The sequence below is a fragment of the Paramormyrops kingsleyae genome, chromosome 20, assembly GCF_048594095.1.
Source record: "Paramormyrops kingsleyae isolate MSU_618 chromosome 20, PKINGS_0.4, whole genome shotgun sequence".
Taxonomy (NCBI): Eukaryota; Metazoa; Chordata; class Actinopteri; order Osteoglossiformes; family Mormyridae; genus Paramormyrops; species Paramormyrops kingsleyae.
In genome coordinates this window covers 8,407,005-8,426,844 of record NC_132816.1, presented here as the reverse complement: position 1 = coordinate 8,426,844, position 19,840 = coordinate 8,407,005, and the positions used below count along the sequence as shown (strand labels likewise).

General features: G+C 41.3%; 1 protein-coding gene across 1 annotated transcript; it reads left to right on the top strand.

Annotated features, from left to right (window-relative positions):
- Nucleotides 1-514: 514 nt before the first annotated feature.
- krt222 (keratin 222) lies at nucleotides 515-17,488 on the top strand. The gene is made up of 6 exons (XM_023825068.2): nucleotides 515-721; nucleotides 2,893-3,024; nucleotides 3,270-3,490; nucleotides 12,011-12,144; nucleotides 12,379-12,472; nucleotides 16,385-17,488. Exons 1-6 carry the CDS (start codon nucleotides 602-604, stop codon nucleotides 16,596-16,598), a joined length of 915 nt encoding a protein of 304 aa, XP_023680836.2. The 5' UTR covers nucleotides 515-601; the 3' UTR covers nucleotides 16,599-17,488.
- Nucleotides 17,489-19,840: the final 2,352 nt, after the last annotated feature.

The following is a 19,840-nucleotide window of genomic DNA, read 5'->3' as shown; positions in this document are numbered from 1 at the left end:
AAATGTTTTCTTGTAGCATTGATTTTCAAAAATACAGTGCTAACCCTGAGCAGCAGTGCTACTCACCGCGGGGCCATGTGCCCCACAAATTATATTGTGTAGTGATCATGAAAACAAACATGGCTGCCACAACCCAACAGAAACTACATATAGCTTCGAAATATATTAGCCTAGCATCCTGAAATCATTTCTGCTACATATAATATAAATTATGTATAATCAGTATCATTAAAAAACAATATAAAATTGATAATGATGCACTTCTGTGTGTATACTGTACCAATAAGGCAGTTTTCATATTTAAGGTCCTCTGCAGCTGATAAATTAGGGTTTATTAGCAGAACTGGTTCTGCTTCTGAATTTCCCTTTTTATTATTTCTGGAGCTCCCTAACTCAGCATCTTCCTGTTTAACTCAGTCACTCACAGTTCCCAATCCCCTCCCCCACATTGCTCACATCATGCTCAGTCACTGCCTCTTCCCCCTCCCTTTCTGTCTCCCCCTCTCTCCCTCACTCACTGCAGGCAGTACAGGCTCTGCAGGACCAAGCTGGCCGGTACAATGTTGTGCTAGTGTCAACAACAGAAGAGGATGGCAGAAAGATGGAGCGTTCCCAGCTCCACAGCCGGATCAGGACGCAATATGGGCATCTGCCTGCCAGCAATCGCTCTGGTCCCAGTGTGGTCAGCCCAGCAAATGAGCCAGAAAGACTCCATACACAGGTAATCTGCATGCTAACTTATCTAATTTTGCTGCTTCCTCCTCCCGGTCACCCCCACCCCCCATATCAACATAAGTGACACACCCTGTCCATCCCAGTAGTCTTTTAAGGCAGAAAAGTGATTTTGTGCAGTTACCCATAATGCATGTTTTATGCATGTTTTACTAGGTTATTCTTTAGAATAGGATTTTATGTGGGACAAAATTACTTTCCTGTGTTTTTTTAAACACTCATTTCTTATTAAATCCAATGAAGCTGTTCACAATAATGAGTAAAATTATAACTCCTATAAATATAATTGTACTAGATATCCCTGTTGCCACCTCTATAAAGGACACATATGTAGAGCAGATAGGCAACCTGTATTCAGGGACACTGAAAATAGGTCTAGTATAAATTATATGAAAGGACTGGGATCAGTCCTCCAAGCACCTTTTTGTGAAATGCTATTGAAAATGCTATTGCTATGTCACATACAGACGTGGACAAATTTGTTGGTATCCTTCCACAAAAAAGCACAACTATCTCTGAAATAACTTGAAACTGACAAAAGTTTAATGGCATCACTTATTTCCATATTTAACACAAATCAGACTTTGCTTTTTATTACTAATTTACTTGAATATTTGATATAATTAAGCAAATGAAAATGTCACGGTCAAAAAAAAGATGGTGCCCTTAATTTAATGTCTCCACACTGCACTTTTCAGATCTCCCCATAGGTTGTTCAATAGGATTACGATATGGGCTCATGGAGTCCAACGTTTTTCTCAGCCATTCTTGAGTGCTTTTAGCTGTGTGTTTTGGGATGTTATCCTGCGACTGAGGCTGAGCTTTGACACTGGGCAGTGTGTTTCACCTCAGGATCCCTTGGTAGTCTTGAGACTGCACAGATTCAAGGTTCTCTGTGCCAGATGCAGCAAAGCAGCCCCCCAAAAAAACAGTCCCCTCTTCTTTTAAAGCTTTATTTTTCCATCTGTAAACAAAGAGCTGATGTGACAGCTCCAGTTTTGTCTCATCAGTCCAAAGGACATTCTCTCAGACACTTTGGGGTTAGTCAACCAGAATTCCACTCTGGCTTTTTTATGTTTTTCTGTCAGCCCTCCTGGGTCTTCCATGGAGCCCATTATTGTTCAAAATGCGACGGATGGTGAGATCAGAAAGTGACGTATCTTGACCTTGGAGCTCAGCTTGAATGGTTTTGGATGGTTTCCTTGGCTCTTTTCCTACCATCCACACTATCCTTCTGATCAACCTGGGGTTGTATTTCCTCTTGTGTCCACGTCCTGGGAGGTTGGCTACAGTCCCATGAACCTTATACATTTTAATGACTTTGACAACTGTGGTCACAGGAACATGAAGCTGCTTGGAGATGGTCTTATAGCCTTTACCTTTAGCATGGTTATCTATAACCTTCTTTCTGAGCTCCTCAGACAGCTCTCTCCTTTGTTTTCTCTGGTCCATGTTCAGTGTGGTGCATACAATCATACCAAACAACACAGTAGCATGTTCTTTCCCTTTAAATAGGCTGAATGGCTGATGAAATTCTTGAAGGCACCTGTGATACTAAGTAAGGTTAAATACTTAGTTTGAAACATAACTATAATGCAAGGATAAATAGTCTCTTTAGGGACACCATAAATCTGTTCATACTATTGGAGCATGTCTTCGAAAAATAAACAACAAATTATTTCTTTTCACAATTTTATTGGTTTACTCTATCACATACTAAAGGCATGCAGGTATACATTAGACAATTGCTTTTAATTGAATCACTTTTCAGGAGAATTGAAGCATTTTAATGAGCTGTAAGGGTACCAACAAATTTGTCCACGTCTGTATATGCCAGTATGTTTCTGAGTATATTTGCATGATTTCCTTTCAGTGTAACACTGTCCTTTTAAGCAAGGAAAAGCATTTTGTCCATAAGTAATGCCTGCTTGTCAACTGATGAATCTATACACGTTCCTTTGCATTATTTACACTGTTCATATAAAGCTTTAAATCAATGTGTAATGTGTTGATACCAGTGTGTGTCAGATCAGTATCTATTCTTAATGCATTAATTTCGATGTTTAATGTGCATTTGTATCAGTGTCTGTGTGTGTCGGTGCATTTGCATCTCTGCTCCTTTGTGATACATGTGCCCTGATCCCGTCATATCTGGCATAGATGCAGGAAGGAACACCACAAGCCCAGGTGAGACGAGATCAGGAGGCCCTACGAGAGGCTCGGGCTGAGCTCACTCAGGCCAGGAGACAATGGCACAGCCTGCAGGTGGAGATTGAGTCATTGCATGCACTGGTAAGCAAATGGTTATTCCAATGGACATTGGTTATACATTCTGCTGAAAGGGTGTGATCTACTGCAGTACATTGGACAATTACATAAACAGGGACATAAGTGTTTCTCTGTACCATTGATACACATTGTATAATATTGAACTTGAAACCAGAAACATATTGGAAATACAGTAATCAGTTTAATGGACAACACTGATTTACTGACATAGAAAACAGACCCACCTCTTTTCCCCGCTGTTCTTTCAGGAGAAGGGTCTAGAAAGATCTCTGCAAGACACACAAGAGCAGTACAAATCTCAGCTGCAGGACTTGAGTAGAGTGATCCAGGGTCTGGAAGCTGAACTTGACCAAGTGCGGAGCAGTATTGAAAGCCAGCGTCAGCTCCATTACCAGCTCCTCAACACCAGGGTGCGGCTAGAGCATGAGATTACCACCTACAGGCAGCTTCTCGACTGTGAGGAGAAACGGTAAGACTCAGAATCAATTATTACTATCATTCACGGCTGTGGGAGAGTGTTTGCCATTGGGAAGACACAACTTAATAATTTAAATACAAAGATGTATTTTTGTGGGGGGAGGGGCAGCGGCGAATGAAGCCAAATTAAATATTGGGGGTTATACATCCCCCTATCTCTATATGCCTCTGCTATGCCTAAGCTAACATGAACAATAGTATATGTTCACATAGGGTAAAAGAGGTACATTTTTAAATACTGAACAATCTCTGTTGTTGTCTAAAGTTGTTGTCTTTATCCTTGTCTTAATATTCGGGACACTGCACTGAAATATGAGGTAAATTATATGAATACACATTTAATCCTGCACTGAACTCTATTCAGTTCCTCTGAGTCCTGGGGAACTTAGTCGATTGACTAAGGAAGGCAAAGTGAATTTTCATTTTATCTATATCTGTGCACTTCATTGTGTTCCCTGGATCGAGGAATACATATGATTTTGGGACCAGTCTGTTTCTTTCTCATGAATGTGATAACTCAAAAAGTATCTCATGGATCTTTTTCCAACTATGCAGACGCATTGTGTGCAAACCGGTCAAATTCTGAGACAAATCTCCAAAATAGAAGCAGTGCTGTATAGTAATTGCAAACAGAAGGATAGTTTTAGATACTTGATCTTGTAACTCTTTTAGCTCAAAAATTATTTTTCTTTTTTGTCTTTTTAAAGACAAGTTTATACAAACAAGTGACATTTTGATTTACAAAGTTACTGTTTATAGTTTGCAGCTATCCATGCGTTGAAGAGATGTATTTTTACCCATATTTCCTCAGTGAAAACTCTCTAACATCATGAAATGAAAGTCTGAAGCTCCTCAGTGTAAACAGAACCCAGAAATGTGCTGTTGTTGATGGGAGTTTTCACATGTTTTCTTGACCCAGTAACATCTGTGGATTATTGTATCGTTATCGAATAGTAATATTTGCAAATGGGTGGGTGATCTGGACTGCTTTGTGACTCAGACACTTGAGTCAGTAACTCTCTTCTTTTAATTTACCTTACAAAGCTTAAAAATATATGTTTAATTTCTACCTAGATATAGTTGAAAAGTAGACTGTTTAAGGTTGCTGGGAGTGTTTTTTTATGTTTACAATACATTTGACTGTTTGTAGAGATTTTTGTTTTATCCTGCAGGCGGGAGTTAATTTGCGTTAAAAACAGCATAGCACAGGTTCCCAGATTAATTACAAGTGTTAACAAGTGTTAACACTGACAGCATGCACTAGTTAACTAAGGACTTTAAATGGGACTGGGTTATATGGTCAGTTGAGAGGAAAATAGAACGTTTTGGCAACAAACATCAAAGGTGGGTTTGGTGCAAACAGAAAGATATGCATACAGAAAAGCAGCTTGTATATAAATGTTGTGGTGTGTGTTATGTCCGCTGGGTACCGAGCAGGGACACAGTAGCAGGAATCGAGTGAAGAAGGGGTTTATTTCGGGATAATACATTCAGGAACAAACAACAACGTCACGATGTTAATGACCGGACTAACTAAAGGCACACAGGACTTAAATACACTAGACTAATTAACACAACTAGAAACAGCTGAAAACACAGGGATTCCACTCAAAGCAAATGAGGGGGCGTGGCACACAGGAGGATTGGAACGATCAGGGGATGACAGTGTGGTGGATCTTTGATTCATTGTGGCTGTTTTTCTTCCAAAGGAACAGGAACAACTTGTTAGGACACATGGTACATAGACTCTGTCAAATACCAGCAGATATTAAATGAGCACCTAACAGGTTTTGCCATGGCTATCACAGTCCCCTGAAGAAACCCCATAGACAATCTGTGGAATGAGTCCACAAGCATCAGTCTCTGAATCTGAAGGATCTGGAGAGATTCTGTTTGGAGTAATGGTCTCAAATGTGTTTCAAATTTAAGCAATGATGTACGAGAAGGAGCGCGGCTGTGATTCGGTCATAGGCACGCAAAAAAAAAATAGTTCCCGTAACATTAGCGAAAGTGGGACGGGCTATCGCTCCAAACCACGTACCCGGAACATTCGGGTAATACAGTTTTGTTTAGTATCTACAGTGCCAGCAGTGAAACAACTAGCCAGCTTATCAGTGGAATAGCTTTGCATTGTAAATTTAAACCATGCCACAGGTCTAATGAATAAAATATTGTGACTTTTAAGTAGCGAAGAGATCATGAGGCGGAGAGCAAGGTTAAGTTTTTAGCAGTCTCTTGTGCTATCTTTAAAAGGACTGTCGTGTTTTACCTTAATAAAGGACAGATTCATATGTTGCCTCCAGGATTTATTTCCAGTTTATTCTCCACCATACAGCAACAACCCCAAACTCTCACCTGGCCCGTAGTGTCCTGACTGACTGTGAGTAATACCGCAGGTTACATGACATCTCCCCTTTCTAGGCCTCTTATTCCCCATCTTACCATAACAGTAATCCACGGCATTCTTGGCAAAATTATTACACTGTAATGAAACAGCTTAAATTTTTACTACGTACATAGTTAATGAATTTTATTACATTGTGTTACAATAGAAACTGAATATGCTTTCCACTCTTTGCTCTTAATACTGAACCATTCTATCCAAAATATAACTCCAAACTTGTTAATTTATTTAACTTAGTTAAGGTCTGTTACTAAGCTTACATTTCTTACAGATCTAATCTTACTGGTTTAATCACATTATGGCTTGATCTTGTCCTATGACTACCAGGGGAAGTAGCATTCTGTATCACTCTAGCAGACTGAACTTTCTGGTAAGCTATCGGATGAACTGACTTGTTTGGTTCCTTTCTCAGACTCACAAAGTAGAATTAGGTGGCACCTAAGCAGCAAGGTGGCCCTCCTCCTACATAAGACGGTGGAGTGGAATGAGCAGATAGTACAGTCCCTTGTGTTTTCTGGTCTGTAATCCAAACATCCTGCCCAGGTGTAAGATGGCTGAGGTTCCTTGCTCGATGCCTCTTGTTGAAGGTTGACGTCTCCTTGACCTTCCTCACCCTTTTCTTGTGGGCTACTGTGGCCAGATCAGGGAGTGCTGCAGTACAAAGAGAAGGGTGCAATGGCATCCGTGTACAGTCTCCTCCCCATCAAAAACTGGGCATGGGCTCCACCAGACTGACTCTTTCTCTAGTAAACAATGTGCACCTAAGTACTAGTTTTTTCAGCTGGAAGCTCAGCCCAGGCCACCACACGGACTCTCTGGCCCGCTCCTTGCATCTAATAATGCCTTGGTGTCCTTCAGACAGCGTCTGTAGGACTGATGCATGCAAAGCTGTGGGAATTTATTAGCCTTGTGCCTTGCAAAAGTAGCCCTTCATGTACACTGAGAGATGCTCTCTCTGGCCAGTAGGAGGCAACTTCCCCAGTCAGCTGGCTTTTGTCTGTGTTTGTAGGTTTTCAGACTAACCTTTAGGTCAGCTGTTCAAACCCGGTTGTGAGGACTTTTCAGCCAATCAGTCCTCTAATTAGTAATCTAATTGGAGAGTTCCAGCGAAAACCCACACACACACCGGCCCTTTGTGGATGAGATTACCCACCCCTGCTCCAGACTGTACTTCATAATTGCTGAACAGACATTATCAGATCTTAGCTGTTATTTAAGTTTAGCCAGAGATGTAGCAGGTACTCAGAGCTCACACAAGGGTCTGGTCTTCTGTTGGTCTGGCCTAACCCCACTGGCTGCCCTAGGAATTTAGCTTCCTTTTTCTCGAGTCATGTTCAGTCTGCTTGGGCTATAAATTGATGTTTTATGCTGGCAAACCTACTGAGCAGGGCAGTGTGAACATCTCTGACCATATACAGATCTTCTTGAATGGTGGTCTCCCCATTACTTAAGGATTCAGGATACATCCCTAGTACTTGCAGCTGCGTGCCACCTGCCTTCACAAGACTGTACTCGCCTTCCGTTATGACCTTAAATATGCCTTCAGATATCATAGTGACATATGCACTGGTGTCTATTTTAAAGGTCACTTTATGTGCTCTTATGGACAATTCTGTGAACCAGGGGTTTTCTCCATTTTATGCCATGGCAAGAAAAAATGGTGGAACATCACTGTCATCGAGGCTGACTGTGTGTACAGTCTTAGTTGCTTTGCACTTTTTTTACTGAAATTACCTTTTTTCTCACATGTGTAACAGACCGCATCTGTTATATTTTGTGAACAGCAGACCCAAAATTTAAATAAAAAACATGCATAATTAAGTGCCAATTCCCAGCCGCTGTGCTTGTTCATCAGTGAGCTTCTGCTTTCCCCATCTTCTGACATCGTGATACGGCTTTTAGCACTGTGGTCTAATGATGCCAGAAAACAAGGACACACTTACTGCTCCCTCATCCGATGCCTGCTTTACCTCGAAAGGCTTAGGTGGAGCAGTGCTGCTCCCGAAGATGATGTGCTTGTGCATTTTGTTCCACTTTGCACACAAGCACGTCCAATTCCTTGGCCGAAAAGCAACCTGGCTTGCCGGACAAACGCGTCATTGTACTTGCAATTCACAGCAGATCGTGCAGCACTACCTTTTAAAGGTGAGGTGACACATCATTCCGATTGGTTTATTTCTTGTTACACACAAAACATGCCTCTGAATAATTAAGAGTTTGGACAACCTTTTTCCACCTTGCGCTGGTGCAAATTCATTTTTTTCCCGCTGTCAAAATAGCAAAATGGATTTGGACACACCCGTAAATGTTAGTTGCTCTTTGCATTAGTGTTACGAGCCTCAGTCTAGGGTTGGGGTGTAACAGAATGAAAGGGAAAGGGGACGTGGAGTAAGGGAAGGACAGGGTGTGATGGGCAAGGGAACACAAGCGGACGAAGAGGTATTTTTCAATATTTTTCTGTTTTTATTGACACGCCACGGACACAGAACAAATAAACCCGGTGCAAAAGGACTCCTATGATGAACTTAATGAGCACCTGCCGAGATCTCTGGCTGGCATTCCTGCAGAGACTTTACAAAGTTCAGCACATTCTTCATCTGAGGAGGTGGTCTCGAGGACAACCACTGCTCCTGCAGCCGGACTGAAACCAGTAGACTCTTGCACAGTGTCCCAAATAGCGAACAAAAGCCTCCACAGTCATGCCAGCTCCTTGAACAGAGATGAACTCTTCCTGCGTACACATACTGTCAATCTCTGTCTCTAAGTGTGGTGAAGATTTTTTCCCACCACAGGTTCAATGCTAGGGCACGGGGGCAAAACAGGGAACACGGGACAGCAGGGTGGTCACTTCTCAGATCGTCAGAACAGTCGTCTAGTTCTGATGTAACCTCGGGTAGTGAAGCTACCTTCCCTCCCATAATATAATTTCCCAAAATGAAAGTGACTCCTGAGACTTGAAGTCACAGTCGAACAGTCAGTTTAACCAACCCTGAGAAATCCTGCGCTTTAAGATAAACCTGGTGAAAAGACACTCTAACAGTACCTTCAATACCTCACACGAGAACATCACTACCACAATAGGTCGATTCAGAAAAAGGCAACACAGTATCAAGCATAAATGATTGAGCAGCACCAGTGTCATGCAAAAATGTTACGGGGCTCTTTACATCAGAATCATTAAATGAAACAAAACCAGAAAACACAAACGGTTGGAAGGCGGATGGCTTGGCGGCGAGGCATCATCAATACTCGTGGCAACATACGATTCAACCCAATCTTATTTATATAGCGCTTTTAACAACAGTCATTGTCCCAAAGCACTTTACATATAACCGACCCAAACCCCCACCAAGCAAGCCTGAGGCGACAGTGGCAAGGAAAAACTCCCTCTAGCAGGAAGAAACCTTGAGAGGAACTTAGACTCAGAAGGGGACCCCATCCTCCTCTGGGCGACCGGGGTGCATGAAAATGTATTCACATTAACATTAGTTCAAAAGTTCAAGTCCATATAATTTAAAAGTCCTAGTTGGTTCCAGATAATGGTCTCCAAGGAGCCCAGGCGAGGGTTCAAGTGGTGAAGTGTCAGCTGGGTGTTCAGCTCGGAAAAGAGAAGATGGAGAAGAGAGTTGGTGCCCTACACCCAACCTCCGGCAGTACTGAAGTAACTATGGCAGCCTGGCTAAAAGGGAGACTTGGAAGGAAGCACAGACATGAGGGTTTGCAGGGGTTTTGGCGTCAAGCCAAACTACCGTCAACAACTTAAGTGATCAGCGAGAGTGACAGGGTGACAGCACCAATCCCCCCTTTCATCTTTAATCTCAAATGACCATGAACGCCCAGATCTCACATTCACCTTAAGAAAAAGGGATTTTAGTATCCAAAAGACTGACTAAAGAGGTAAGGCTTAAGGCTTGACTTAAAAGCAGAGATTGTTTCTGAGTAATAGGAAATTTATTCCATAACTGTGGTGCTTTATGAGCAAATGCTCTTCCCCCAAAAGTAACATTCTTTATTCTGGGTATGAATAGAAGACCTGCATCTTGCAATCGAAGCGTACGAGTCGGAATGTAGTTGCCAATGAGGTTACTCACATACTGCAGTGCTGGACCATTTAGAGATTTGTAAGTTAATAGTAGTATTTTTCAGTCAACATGAAATTTAACTGGCAGCCTGTGGAGTGAAGATGAAATTGGGGTAATATCATATTTTTTAGTTTTGGGGAGGACTCTGGCTGCTGCATTTTGAACTAGTTGGAGTTTATTTAATGACCTACTTGGACAGCCGGAGAATAAGACATTACAGTAATCGAGTCTGGAGGTAATAAACGCAAGAACCAATTTCTCTGCGTCTTGGTAGGATAGCATGTTTCTTAATTTGGCAATATGACGCAGGTGAAAGAAGGCAGTACAGCTAATGTTAGAAGCATGTACATCAAACGAAAGACCGGAATCTAGACTAACACCAAAGTTTTTAACAATAGTACTTGGTGCAATAGATAGTCCATCCAGATTGACTGTGATGTCAGATAGTTGACTTCTGGTGGCTTTAGTGCCAGTAAGAAGAACCTCAGTCTTGTCTAGATTTAACTGGAGGAAGTTGTCTGACATCCTGTTACGTGAAAGCACGCGTTAGTGTTTTGTGTGTGTGTGTGTGCGTGTGTGTGTGTGTGTGCCTCTGTTCTTTTGCTAGGTCATTGGATCCAGCTGGGGGGGCTTGGGACTTTGCTCCACCTCTTCCTTGTTAAGTGGGAGGGGCTTGGCCTACAAAAGCTGCTGCTGCTTCTGAGACTCCTGCTGTGCTGTTTTGTGCCTTATAATAAGAGTGTGATGCTACTGTTGTGAAATGCTGTTCTTGAGAGTTGTTGAGGTATGGAGTGGAGACAACCAAGGTTAGCATGTGCGCGCATATACATTGTTGTGTAGCTGACCAAATTGTTAAACACACTAGCCAAGGAAGTAGCGGAACGAGTAGCACCAAGGGGCGAGCTTACCTTGCGTGGCTTAGGAATGGGCTGTAGCTGGCCCACCCGTGCCTTTTGCAGGACCGCCTCCCTATCCGCTTCCATCTCCAAAGCCTTTACCCAAAGGAGTTGGGCTTGGTAATCATGCCTCTTAATCTCCAATTCAAGTTCCCGAAGCCGAATTGTAAGGAGGATGTCCTCCTTGGGTGAGCCGGGATCACTGGGATCACTGGGATCCATGCGTAACCGGGACTCCAGGCCTCCAGCTTCTGCCGTCGTAGGCGGCCGGGCTGGACAAGGTGCAACACCCGAGAGACCTCCAGGCTCCAGCAGGATTCCCTGCATGACCAATCCGTCCCACAGGACCTGCTTAATCTCCCGTTTTTAGGCGTAGACAGGGATCACCACGTTAAAGAAGCCCGCGATGGCTACCAGATCAGCCTTTCTGCAACAATCAAACTGTTCCTGTGTGGGGCACAGGGTAAACTCAAGGAAGTCGAACTGAGTCATGCTAATCTGAATTACCAGGAATTTCCCCAGGAAAATGAATCCGCCAAACAAAGCTGAAAAAGACAGAAAGCCTGGGTGACACAGACAAAACAGAGGTATGATACCACCAAGGTAGAGTCCATAGTGGGTGCCCCATGCCTTCTATTTCATGGGATATGCGTCAGGCTTCCAGACCCCCAATTCATGCATGTATGTCAAGCCTATGACAAACCACACTCACAGTCTTCACAGTAAAAGGTTCACAGAAACATAGAAACAATAGGATTAAGATGGAATAAGCTTTAGACTTTCACTTTTGTATAACTTTTCAAAATAGGGAAAAACTTGCTATAAAGTGCTGATATTCCTGAAGGATCAGAACTGCATTTTTAATTTTTTTTCTTGTATTCAAATTAAAAAGAATAAGGAGTTTCTGTCTGTGCATCTGTTGTGTCTATGTGTCTCTATGTATTTTATGTACAGTTTTTGTAGTAGATGAAACAGTTTAAAGAAGTGATATGAATAAACTAAATTAAATTTTCACAAAGCAATGTTGTAACTTTGATAGTTCAATCACATTAACCTCCTAAGCATGTCGTATTGTATTTGTATGGGATTTCTTCATTTCTTCATTTTCTTATTAATGTTCCCTCTGAAAGGATTCATGGATGCAATGACCAAGCCAAGAATTTAAACCCAGAGCCTGGACGCAAGGAGGAACACACCTCAAAGAACAATGTGAGAAGAACTCCTGGAGTGCTACAGAAACAGAAAAGTCTAATCATCTTTACAGGTACGGATGTAAAGACATTATGCATCCACCTATTTTCCATTAAATGCCTATTTAAAGCAGGATTGCAGCTAGCCAGGAGTCTTATGCATAGATATACAAACATCAAAAAGAAAATACATATGATTCCAGGCACTACTCAGATGCTCAAGATGTTGTTACTGGTGTTTAGTATAGTGAAATGTTATGTCTGTAATATGTCTGTATGAGAATGCCACTTTCTCTACATACAACCAGAGAACACTGAAAGGAAAATGGCTACGGTGAAGACACAAGAAATCTTGCATGGCAATGTTGTACGGGAGAGTGCTGAGGCACATGGCACTGTGGAGTGAGTACAAGAAACAAATGTGATACGTGTTTGCTTACTCAACACCAGCTAGGCTTGTTTGTATCATAAGAGTATTTCCTAGAATCCCAGATTTAAAAAATATATTTACCTTGCCAAATGCAGTATAATATATGGCATATACAGTACTGTGCAAAAGTCTTAGGCAGTCAAAAGAAACATTTACAGCAATTTATCTGAGTAGTAAGTGCACTTTTGCTCAGAACAAAAACATTATTTAGCAATAGAACAACTGCAGCATATGCCATGTTCGGCCATCTAGGTGTGTGCATTAACCGGCGTGAATGCGTTCAGCGGCTATTGAGAGGAGGGGAGGGGCTGCGCGAGTGTGTGCATTTGTGTGCGTGCATGCGCGCCTGCGCTGTAGTGGTGTTGTGTGAAGTGTGGCGAATGAAGCGAAAACCACACTGTTGGTATCAATAATGGTTAAAATGAGCATCTAATCAGATACTAATTTTTAATATTGATTAGTATCTGAGAATCAATTTTTTGACAACCCCAGTGTCTCATTATTTTCAACTCCAGCGTCAGCTATATCTTCCGTTGCTAATCTTTCGAGGTACATTTTTAGCGGTGCAGCAGTGAAAAAGGTCCCCCCCCCCCTTACACAGTTTCCAGCTGTGCCACTTTCCGAATGTTGTGTAGGCTATTTAAACTGGTATAGATGGTTTTCGTATGACGTCACAACAGTCTGTGCATACAGCGTGTCGGCCATCTTGGAGTAATCGAAGTGATTCGTGATACGGTAGTACTAAGGTGACCAGATAATCCATGTCAGGGAGGACACTTTGAGCTACTTCGGGTTTTACAAACTGATTTCAAACCGAAAGGCTCCTGTGTTTGGCTAAATAGTTCAGCTCTTCTTGTGCTTTGACTGGTTTGTTTCTTTAACAGATAGACTCATCCAGCTGTTTCACATTAGCATTAGTGACACGTTAATGATTATAGGAGACTGACCAATCAGCACACAGGAAGATCGCAGTGTTCAAGATCCTTTTAATTGAAATGGTAATTTACAATTCCTGTCCTAGCTCAGAGTGTCCTCCCTGACATGGATTATCTGGTCACCCTAGGTAGTACAGCGTGCAGTTTAGCAGCTTTGGAAATTTCGGGTCTGAAACATGGGGCACAAAAGCGTCATTGAACTCTGCCTTAACAGTTAATATAGCAGATTCTGCTCCAGCTGCACTAATGTCTCTCAAAAAGGAATCAAATTCATCATCTATGGGTGGCAACACAGGCTTTGGCTGTGCTAGTTTCTAAAACAGCCCTGTTATAATGAAGGAGAAAAATGTGATAAATTATTGGCTTGGCAAATTAGAAAAAGACAGTCGGACAGGGCAATCAACAGCATCAAGGCACCTGCAGGTGATGTGACCTCAGAGCCAACAGTGATCAATAACACATTTAGGGATTTCTATGAGTCCTTGTATGCATCTGTGTGTTCAAATGATTTGGAGAGTCAAAATTCTTTTTTAGATCAGTTGAAGTTCCAGACTTTGTCAGAAAAGGAACAACAGGAATTGGATTGCGGTTTAAAAATGGCGGAATTAGCAGAGGCCATTCAAAGTATGCAGAGTGGGAAAGAACCAGGTCCAGACGGCGTTCCAATTGAATTTTATAAGAGAAACTTCTTGTTCCATTATTGGCTATGTATGAGGAATCCTACGCAAAAGGAATACTCCCTCCATCTTTAAGACTTGCAATAATAACCTTAATCCTGAAACCAAATAAACCACCAAATGAATGCTCTTCTTTTAGATCTAGCCTATTAGTTTGATGGGATCTCACATAAAAATACTCTGCAAGGCCTTGGCCAGAAGGCTAGAGTCGTATCTTCCGAATCTTGTGGGTAATGATCAAAACGGGTTTGTTAGTAATAGATAAGGATTTCATAATATTGGACATTTCTGAACATATTGTATGAAAAACATAGTTCGGGAGATACAGCTGTATTGTCCTTAGATGTGCGCCAGGCCTTTGATAGGATCGAGTGGGGCTTCCTTTTTAATGTGTTCCCACAGTATGGAATTGGTGGGAATTTTCTGAGATGGATAAAGCTCTTGTACTCAAGCCCAACTGCTGAAATATTGACCAATAATAATGTCTCTAAACCATTTACTCTCCAACGATCAAAAGGTTGCCCATTGTTGCCTTTACTATTTGTGTTGGCTATTGAGCCCTTGGCTATGGCTATAAGAGTTCATGAATGCATCACAGTTATAACTATCGGTGATTATGAACATTACATAGCGTTGTATGTGGATGACATCATTGTTTTTTCTAACAAACTTAAATGATAGTATTCCTCAATTAATGAATTTAATTGAAACCTTTGGAAACAAATCGGGGTATAAAATAAACAATTCCAAATCGGCATTAATATTTTTGAATGAAAATGAGAGATTGCAGCCTATTGTAGATACGCCATTCGCAACTACAGAAGAAGGTTTTGCATATTTAGGGATTAAAATCAGTCCTGATGTGAAACAATTAGTTTCTTTAAATTATGAACCATAGGTATAGGAAGGTATTTTCTGCAAAAAATAAAATGAAAATGATAAAATGAAAATACAATCTTCACTTACTTTCTTGTAAAAAAAGAAAGATAAAAACTTTGCTCATTTATGGAACCCCTACATGCGTTTTTTGGAAACTCATGATTTTTAATTGTGATTAATCTGAAAAGTTCTGTAAAATTTGCACTGCTGCGATCAGATTTTTAAAATTCACTTATTATTTTTATTCATCTCAATTTATATATTTTTTATTTTGCTGGACAGGGGGACGGTGTGTGTTTGATGTTTAAAGTCAATAAGAAAATTTCAATAAAAATATGTTTTTTTTTTTTGTTTTTTTTTAATTCAAAACACTGTCAATCAAGTCCAGCTACTTTGACAGTTCCTGTAATCATCATGCAGCAGCCCAACATCCTCAGCAGTCCACTGCCCCAATACCTCCCAGAGACACTAAGATTACCTGGAAATGGCGTTTTGAAGCATTTGTCCAATAAACGTCTAGATTTGCTGCACTGAAAACAGAAGTGCCATTGGAGTCCAGTGAAGCTGCACTTTAATGGGTTTTATTGGATTCTCCTGCCTCAAGAAGTTAATATATGACAAAAATAATTATATATTGTAGTCTTAGGACAGTTGCCACTGATTGGTTGGTTACTGCGAATACAGAGGTGATTTTAGCAGAATTTTTCAAATGGCTAAGCTAACACACTTTGACAGGCACAACAGCATAGTCTTATACCAACAAGAAGATAATTTAAGCATAATTTTTTTGCCGTCTAAGACTTTTGCACAATGCAGTAGGTAGGCCAATTATAAACACCATTGAGCCAAACTATTATGACCACCCCACGTGAAGCAAATTATGCTGACAATCTAGCAAAAACAGTAAGTGTCAAAGACTGGGATGTAATAGACTGTAAGCTAACATCTAGTACTTGTAGTTGACATGTTGAATTTGGAAGAAAATGGCAGTGCTAAAGATCTGAGTGACACTGAGTAGGACCAACTCTTTGTGGCCAGATGACTGGGCCAGAGCATCTCCAAAATGGCATGGCTGACAGGGTGTTGGGTGGGCATGACTCGGAGATGTGAACGAAGGGTTAAGATCTGAATGTTGATTGGTACTACATGGGATAGCCTTCATTCACGTCACTAAATCTGGGGAACACCTAGTTATTGCTATTGTTAATGACAACACAAAAAATGTGTTGTATGGACCTTTTTAAGTAGCAAACACATGCATGTGTGTGTGTGTGTGTGTGTGTGTAAAAACACTGGGAGAAGTAAAAAGACATTAATGAGATGATAAATCACTGCATTCTATGCTCAGCATCAGTTTCCTGTTTCTCCATGCGCCTGTTGCTCCTTCCTGCAGGACAAAGAAGATAGATGTTGTCATAAAGCAGTGGGAGGGCTCCTTCTTCCGGGGGAACCCAAAACTGCGGAAAAAATCCATCTCACTTCGCTTTGACCTGCATATGGCGGCGGCTGACGAAGGTTGTGGTCAGACGCAGCTTGACGAGCTGCCTGATGTGGAAGTGCGACTAGTGATGAAGAGATCACGCAGCATCCCAAGCATCACACCCTGACACGAGAGCCTGATGATGTGCTGTGCCAAAGATGAGCGTTACACTGAAGTCACACATAAACACTATTTATTTCTCACACCTTCAACCCAATCAGGGAGTATAATATGGTTTTAATGCAAGTTCACAACTGTTCACTTCCAGCCGTTCATTTTTGTGATGCTTATTCACTTATTCACAAGAATAACCCTTTTTTAATTTTCTCAGTTACTGTGGCAATATGCTCAGAAAACTCCCGCTGCTTCAGAGTTCCTTGATGTAAGAAAGAACATTAAAATCCTGTAGATTACATAAAGACACCATATGAGAAATAAGAAAGGGTGCGACTTATATTCTAATCCTTTACGATTTTATTTGCTGTGAGCTGTTGAATAAAAGGGTTGATGTGGACAGATCAATGGAAGGCATTTAGTTGATTTGTGATCTGCACATAAAATTCATGCAATGTATGTTGTACAATGCAAATTTATATACTTATTCTACTTGACATGTTTATTCTAATCTCAGTCACGGTGTAGTTAATGATTTCTGTATTGCAGTTTGACCTGACACAAGAATGATTCATTTCTAACTAGGGATACGTTCCTTATATATTATGAGTCCTATATATAAATATTATTATTTAAAATGAGTAATGGTAAGTGAAATCACCCTTTTCTCTGACACCAAAGATGAAAAAAATATATAAAAGCTAATATCCATTTAATTTGGGTTCCTGTAATGTATAAGTCTCTTCGGAAAATGTTCTTCTCTATGCATTTCTTAATATGCTTGGATTGTGCTTGTTAGTAGAGTATTTGAACTTCAACATTTAGTGATTAAAAAGGAAAGGCAAAAGCCCTGCTTTTAATCCAAAGAAAAAAATGTTTCAATAAAAAGAAATAAAGAATGAAGTGTTTGCTTATAGTATTTTTAATATTTGAAACTGATAAATTCCAGAGTCACTGAATACTTGTGGCCTTACACTTCCAGGGTTGTGAGAACAAATCATGTCCTGGTTTCAGTGTGTGGAGTTTTCCTTTGTTTATTTCAGTCTCTTACTTAAGAGTAGACATTTAGGAGATCTAGTACCTCTAAATGATGTAATTTCAAGAAGTTAGTGTTAATTGCCACTGTGCATGGTTGTGGATTGGAATCCTGGAACCTGCAGGGTAATCACATCACCACTTGGCCCTAGAGCATTCTGCAGCGAGCAGATGCTGCAAACTAAATAAGTAGCAACCTAGGTGAACGACATGAGGGAAATGATAGGAGGGCTAAACTATAAATGAGGTATGAGCACAACGAACATAGTGATTAAAAAATTAAATAAAAGGGGGAAATCAAGGAAACATTATTATGTGAAGCACAGAAAGGTAATTGAAGATCCATCACATTTGTGGCCAGAATCCCTCTCAATCCACCAGGGACTCAAAGCAAGGAGTCAAGGAGTTTCCAAACCCTGTAAGCTAGCACCGGTGAGGGCATCTCAGATGGAAAAGCATCTGACTGGAAGGAACAGAGGCTTAGCCCACTGAACCCCCTGCTGCTTGCCAGTGTGATGCCTGGAAGTATTAGGGCATGTACTGGAGTAGAGTGAGGCTTAATGTATTAAAATTGAAATGAGTAGCAATTTAAATGCATTTCAGATAAATGTCTCCTGAAAATCTGCGACATAATTGACCATGACTAAAACGGTTTTGTCTCTGCATTGGTATATCCTTGCAGTATTGGTATTGTAATATTTAAAGTGGTACTGGTATGGAGGTATACACCAAAAGGCAGCTCACAGTCAGGCAACCTAAGTACTGGAATGGTGGTATAGTGAGCCTTGAGATGATCAAAGGTCTCTTGCATAGGCAGACCCCATCCCAGGGCTCAGGGTTTCCCACGGAGGTAAGAGAAGCCACAGCAGAGCTAAACCCTCTAATAAAATGACGAAAACGCTTTGCAAAGCCAAGGAAGCACGGGAGGTCCTTTACTGACCAACAGCCAGGATCTAACAACTGCCACCTTCATCTTTCCCATCCGCAAACCCTCTGGCCCGATGACTTACCCAAGAAGGACAATCAGGGTTGATTGAAGGAGCATTTTTCAGCCTTAACCAAATTTTATATTTTCCATAAGACATTTTGTATGGGAATATCCACAACATTAAAAACGTCCAGGTTAAACCATGCTCAAATCCAGTATTACACCCTGCCCATTCCAGATACACATCCATAGACAGACAGTCCTCTACTTGCTCACTACATTTCTCACACCTGGCTCCTGTGCTTTTGGGACCCTCAGGTGGTGAGGAGGATTAAGGTGCTGCTGGTATTACAGTTATAAGTTGAGCCTCACAGTGTCTTGGTTGAGCCTCTTTCGCTGCCTGCATGTCTGGGGGTGCTACCTAACAGCAGATGGTTTGCCAAAACCAAGCCGTGAACTGGGGTCCCCGGTCACTCGCAAAGTCCTCAGGCAAACAGCAAATCCTGAAAACCTTGTTGAAGAAAATGTCAACAAGCTCTGAGGCTGAGGGAAACTTGGGTAGAGTCAGCACATCTTAGAAAATCAGTCTATGATAGCCATGATTATGGTAGACTGTACCAGTTTTGGGCAAGTTGGTGATAAATTCCATGGCCACATGTGACCAGGGGTGCAGAGGTATAGGCAAGGGCTGGAGCTGGCGTGGTGGGAGTGCTTGGGGGGTCTTGCTGTTTGAAGGAAGTGCAAGAAAAGACATAACCTTGAACGTGTGCTTTTGGAGACAGCCAGGGTGCCTGGAATTCAACGACAGGTGTGTCTACTCAACCAATCAGGGTCACACTGTGGCAGGCATATACTGCCTGTTGCTAGGGGTGGTTGTAGAAGCTGGACCTTGCTGCAGTGCATGAGTAATCTCATGTAATGTGCACCCTGTGACATACTAGCGTTCGGTCCAAGTTGTGCCCTGTGTTTTCTGGGATGGGCTCCAGGCTATTTATGGAAAACTGAAGAATGGATGGATAATAGAAATATGAACAGTGGAAAGTGTGCAGGACCTGTCAGAAAAGATTTAGCTCATAATTAGGGGGAAACAGGAAGTAAATAATAATAATAATGTTACACTTATATAGCACCTTTCACAGTCCCAAGGTTGCTTCAAGTAGTAACGAATGAGAGAAAAAAATTATATTGGATTTCCTCTGCACATTCCGCATTTCATTTACACTGTGTTGTACTTTGCCTCATGTTATTTCCAGTGACATATGTTATCAGCTGTTTTCTTATTGTTTTTGTTT